Genomic DNA, 5,923 nt, shown 5'->3' with positions numbered 1-5,923 from the left:
TTTGGCACAACAACACATTCAGATCACAGTTCTGCTTGCAAGATCTACCAGACATGACAGGCTTTAAAAAAAAAAAAAAAAAAAAAAAGAAGTCCCAGGTTCACACACACTCATACAGTGCTTTTATCTACATCTTAGCACTTCTAACATTCACACAGACACTAATGCTCCGATGGCTGCAGCGAGAGCAACTCAAGGTTCTATTTCTTGCCTAACGATACTTTGACATGTGCACTGGAGCAGCCAGGGATCAATCCATTTGGGACACAACCTGCTCTACCACCGGAACCACAGCAACCCCACTTTAAAGTAGTGTGTTTAAAATTGGTCTGTTGATTGTATCTTCTGATATATGATACATCTTTTAAAATGAAGTCACAACAGGACCGTGTTACTGATACGCTGGGTCCTAGAACTGAAAGTAGCTTTGATTTATTATTTTTTTTCTCCCGCAGTTCTTGTAATCTACCAGCAGGGGGGGTGTGAGTGTTAATACCACAGCATTGTTACTGCAAATTGTGGTTTGTTTTTTCAAAGGGTCATATAATTATTAATAGAAAAAAAATTAAAAACAATGTGCCAATATCTATTTCTTTTCAAATCCATACAAAGTGACAAAGCAGACCCACCATTTCCAATCCAGTAGATCATTTAATTTGGTGAAATAGCTCAGCTGTAGATGTTTTTTTTTTTTTGAGTAACTTCAGACAAAGCTCTGTTCATTTAGTTCTTTATTTAAACACATTTTTTTCACAAAAAAATTCTCGTCTTTATAGCAATTATACTCTGGTTGTCCATTATCTAAGTAAACATGCACAGAATTAAATAAGGGTTAGTTCAAGTGGAAAAACGTATAAAAAAACTCAACAACTCGTGACGACCATTAGATAATATCAAGACATGACAAAATGAAATATTCTTGGAATTATAGTGAAATTGTAACAAAACATCTTCATAAACTGACTGTAGTGCTCATACCTTCATTAGAGAGCGATTTTTAAAAATAATAATTCAATAATAATGGCCAACAATGTAATGACATCATCACCTTTAACTTTGGGTAAATCTAAAGATGTATAAGTTAAAATATTCAAACCTTTATTGACGTGTTACATACTGACATGTTGTAATATTATCCAGCAGATATCATCAGTTGCCAATGAGGATAATACTTTACTGTGACTGCAATAATTGTATATTTCAATAATATCTAATAATAAAAAAACTGTCAAGAAAATATGGTTTGACAGCACAATTCAAAATGTAATACATGCTGTGTTGCGTAGCGTTAAAAAATATATACACATTTGGAAGAAGCATCATCATCCTTAAAAAAATAAGCAGTGAGACAATTTTAAAATGGTTGCAAAAATATATATTCCAAAAGCATTGATGTATATTATGAAACATAGAAATCTTTTCAGAAAGAGCTCAAATATCAGCGTTCACTTGATGTTGCAGATCTTCACTGAGGTCCCAACTCCAAAGCCTGGATAGATGGGCTCCACAAATTTGGTCTCGAACCTGTGCAGGAGGGTCATGGTGTTGCGGATGCTGTAAAATGCCAGCACCCCCGCAGTGTGGTCCAGATACACACCTATCCGTGGGGAGTGGGGACCACTGACGGGTTTGTCTACGCGGTTGTGCCACGCAGAGTAACCGGAGTCGGAACAAAGCAGACTCCAGGATTTGTCGTTATAGCCCAGCAGACACAGCGAGCCTTTGCCCTTTCGGCTGATGCTCTTATAGGCCACTCCGATGGAGAACTCCCCGCTCCACTCAATCTCCCAGTAGAAACGGCCTGCGGATAAGGCTTCTCGGCACAGCACCTGGGCAAAGCTATCAAACCTCTCCGGATTGTCTCCGTAGGGCTGCAGGTCCCTGGTGCGGGTAACTTTCCTGCTGTTCTCAGAGATGTACAGCTCCTTGTAGGCTGTGTTATGATCCAGTTTCAGTTGGCAGAAGTCTGAAGAAGGAGAGTTAAAACAGTTTTTACAGCTTTCTGAGCGAGGTTAGATTTATTTTAGTTAGCAATTTAATATTGAAGCTTTTGAAAGTTGATCTTATTGTAACTATTTTACTGCTGAGTAGATCCCTGTTTGTCAAAGGAAGGCGGGCTTTGAAGCACAGCAGGTGCTACATGAGATATATTTTTTTAAAACAGCGATTAAAAAGTTCAAAAGTTAAATAAAAATGCACACTTTATTAGCTACATTTTAGATTCCATGTTAATGTTTTCAGCAGAATTGCTTCAAACATTACAAATACAGAATTTATGTGTTTGTCATTTACAGATTTATTGTTTAATATGCTGCACATTGATGGCACAGTGCTGTACTGCTGTATTACACCTCTTCATAGATAGGCTTTTTTCCACCTAAGTACTACTGCACTGGTTTGGGGGTATTTAGCTGAAAAAATATCTAAAAAGTGATAGCGATGTTGACTTATACTATAATTAACACATAAGATTATAATTAGCACAAATAATAAATGTGTGGTACCTCATTTACCAAATAACTTACATTTCAGAAAGTCCCCTCGGCTCTTTGGCTCAGGAGGAGGAGTGTTATCCACGGTCATTTCTTTGCCTGCAGATGAAGAAGCTCAGTGTGAGGTCAAGGTGAACTTCATGCGCCCACACAAATGCCTGTAATTCTTTCGCTGGTGTGGTTTTGGAATGTTATGCATTTTGCAGTTACCTTCGTTTTTTTGACTACACTGTCAGCCTCTATAATAATTAACCTCTTGCAGTCACGTATTGCTATGGAACACTCACCTCTGCTCCTTCTGTCCAATGTTCGACTCTCTGTAGTGTAGACTGGGACCTCGTTCACTACAAAGAGGAACATATTCATAGTTAGAAAATAGTTTTTGATATTTCTGCTCATCATGTGGAAACATTTTATTCCTGTTGCTCACACCTGACTTGGAAATCTTAAGCAGCTCCTCTCTGCCAAACTCCTCCAGGCGCTCCTTAATCTCAGCCACAGCTTTCCTGACAGCTCCGAAGGAGAAGTCGGGATTCACAGTCACTCTGGGTATGAAGCCGTCATCAGTGGGGGTGCAGAGGTAGTTGAAGTTCTGATGGAAAAAAGGAAAGCGAGGGTGGTGACATGAACATTAATGCATAGCGCTGAGCACCTACGTCCTTAACACTGTGACAAATGTGTCACGGTGTTAGTAATGTGGAAATCTCTTGTTCCACCCAGTTGTTAAGAAGGGCTTGATATTTCGTTATGGTGTCATTATGAATAATCATTACCTGATTTTGTTAATTAGGAATTCAATCTCTTATTTTAATTAGTTTAGTGTGCGATAACAATTAATATTGTGGCAATAAAGCATAAAAAATGACAGATTTACTGCAGCAGTGCGCCACCATTAATGTCCGCTATTGACACAGTTTGTGTAAAGCTGTGTGTTACCTGCAGAAAGTGGATGTGGTCCTCGGTGCTGTACAGCTGCTTGAGGCCCGTCTCCTTTTTCTTCAGCTCATCAATCTCTTGTTCCAGTCGCTCGATCAAAGCCTCGGACTGGTTGAAAGCAGCCTTTTCGTTGATTCCAATCAGCTTGGTCACCTCTGACCTCATCCTCTCAATGGAGCGAATCATTTCCTCAAACATCTTCTGGCTCTCCACCATGGCTCTTTGGGCCGAGTTCTGGATAAAACGGATGTCATTGCTTTACAGAGGAGACTAAAAGCCACTTCAGCTTGATCTTGGGTAAACGGGGTAATCTCGGGAGATTTGCTTTGTGTGAAAACGAGCTGGTCGTTTACGTCCTTACCTTGAGTGAATCCACTGCGGTCTTGAGTTCCTCCAGCTCTTTCACCCTTTCCTGGCATTTTTGTTTAATCTCAGCTTGGGAGACTCCCAAAAGTTTCTGAGGAATAAAGGAGTATTACAGAGGAATCCATTTCAATAACTTTCCAAGCATTCATGCTCATGCTGAAAGCTCACCTGGCTTCCTTACACTTATGTACCATTGCAATCATATAAGATGCAGCTGAATCTTGTGTGTGTGTGTGTGTGTGTTTTATTGTACTAATATAAAGCCTTGAATTTGTGGGATCAGCACAAACATTCTTTCTCATCGAGGACTATCTGGTGTTGCCCCGTGGCATGCTTAATAAACCCCACTCAAAGATCTCCTTAATACAGCCAGCTTTTATCTCAGAGGGAGAGGGGGGTAAAAAAAAAAATCGTTAGAGGAATTCTGGCCATGTCAGGAATGTGAATCTACCACTGTCTGACTTTTAAAGAGATGTTTCAAGGTGCACGCAGCGGTGACATGAAGAATAGAAGGCTTCTAATTCAGCTTTTACTCGAGCCCACCAACCCATTCTTCAAGATAAGCTTGAGGAATGTGGGGAATCTAGGGAGGGGGGAATCAACATGAGAGGGGGGATGGGAGACAGAGCAGGAGATGGAGTGAGATGTGTTAGACTCAGGTTGTAAATCTTTAGATGAGAGAAACCAGACTCCCCATGTTGTAAAGGCAGCAGCAGGATGAGTTACTTCACCGTGGCCCGAAAATCCTTTAACCTACACGTCAGCTGTAAAAACACGCCCAGATTACTCATTTAACTGCAGTTGCTATATGACAGTATCTGTTGGCATTCATATCTATGCTACATTGTGTTACAGGCAAAGTGAGTCATTTGATTGTGCATTTCTCACAGAGATTGAACCGAGGTGTTGAATGCCTGCACTCCCTGACATTCCGGTACAGACTCACTCCCACAGGTGGGAGCAAAAACAGGGCTGCAGTTTCTGTGTATTTATCCCACAGCTGGATCACCACATTTTCTGGAAAGCAGCTTTGGTTGTCGACAACTATAAGACACGCCTCCGGCTTCTGCCTGGCTAATCAGAGAGCTGGATTTGTTTTGGCGGCTGTGAATGCCTGCCAGGATAGCTGATAGCCTTGGTGAAATGGGTCAAAGTACAATCACCGGCAGTAGTGAAGGGGAAGGAATTGGGAAAAACACCCTGTTAACTCAAGTTATTCCAAAGAGGTTGTATTTCTAAACTGTTAGAGAAGAGTTTCATTTTGTGGTTTTTCTCAGCAACTACTTACTTCTTCTTCTTACTTTGTCTATTAAAAGAAGGCATCAAAATAGACAGAAGATTTTTCTTACCTGTTTCTCACCCCTCTCCGCCTCAGCAGAGACAATGTCATGGCCCCTGTGTTCACTGACTGTGCAGATGGCACAGATACACATCTGATCCGTGCGACAGAAGAGCTCCAGGGACTTCTGGTGCTGTGGGCAGATCTTCCTGTCCAAGTTTCCCAACTCATCCACAAGCTTGTGTCTCTTGAATGTGGCTGATTCATAGTGTGGCCTCAAGTGCTTTTCGCAGTAAGATGCCAGACAGTTCAGACAGGACTTCACCGCCTTTAATTTCTTCCCACTGCAGAAGTCACAGGGGACGTCACTTGGTCCAGCATAGGTGTTCCCCAGGGATGTGCTGAGGTTGAGGTTCAGACCGCTCTTCTTGATCTTCTCAGCCACCATGCTCAGAGTGGCGTTGGGCCTCAGTACAGGCCTCTGGGTGAATGTGATCTTACACTGGGGACAAATGTAAATCCCTGTGTAGTCAGCTTCATTCCAGTAGCCGCTGATGCAGTCCATACAGAAACTGTGACCACAGGGGATAGCCACAGGGTCCCTCAGTAGGCTCTGACACAGAGAGCAGCTGAAGTAATCTGGAGAGGTGTGATCAGCCATTGTGGTAGACTCAGAACAGTCAGACCTGCAGAAACGCTCAGAGAGAATGCCAGAAGCAGATAGGGATTTCGTCGAGTGTGCCTGTAAGCCCGCCCTCAAGAGTGTGGTACAGCCTGCCAGAGACAGGACCTACTTGTATTTCTAAATTCCAGAAGTTATTGATTGAACGCAGACAAGGCCCTCCCCCCT

At 42.0% G+C, this 5,923-nt stretch overlaps 1 protein-coding gene across 1 annotated transcript; it reads right to left on the bottom strand.

Annotated features, from left to right (window-relative positions):
* Positions 1-745: 745 nt before the first annotated feature.
* ftr82 (finTRIM family, member 82) lies at positions 746-5,923 on the bottom strand. Its single transcript, XM_030746645.1, has 7 exons — positions 5,144-5,923; positions 3,790-3,885; positions 3,429-3,662; positions 2,925-3,084; positions 2,780-2,836; positions 2,526-2,591; positions 746-1,966 (listed from the first exon to the last, which is right to left on the bottom strand). The coding sequence occupies exons 1-7, from the start codon at positions 5,732-5,734 to the stop codon at positions 1,446-1,448; spliced, it is 1,725 nt and encodes a 574-aa protein (XP_030602505.1). The 5' UTR covers positions 5,735-5,923; the 3' UTR covers positions 746-1,445.

Source organism: Archocentrus centrarchus, chromosome 14 (assembly GCF_007364275.1).
Source record: "Archocentrus centrarchus isolate MPI-CPG fArcCen1 chromosome 14, fArcCen1, whole genome shotgun sequence".
Classification (NCBI taxonomy): domain Eukaryota; kingdom Metazoa; phylum Chordata; class Actinopteri; order Cichliformes; family Cichlidae; genus Archocentrus; species Archocentrus centrarchus.
Note: the sequence above shows the minus strand (reverse complement) of the source record. Positions and strands in the feature narration are given on the sequence as shown.

Coding starts and splice junctions, on each gene's coding strand:
- ftr82 (XM_030746645.1), bottom strand. CDS start 5,734: ATGGCTGATCACACCTCTCCAGATTACTTCAGCTGCTCTCTGTGTCAG. Junction 3,886..5,143: donor CGGAGAGGGGTGAGAAACAG/GTAAGAAAAATC, acceptor TTTATTCCTCAG/AAACTTTTGGGAGTCTCCCA. Junction 2,837..2,924: donor GCTTAAGATTTCCAAGTCAG/GTGTGAGCAACA, acceptor TCCTCTTTGTAG/TGAACGAGGTCCCAGTCTAC.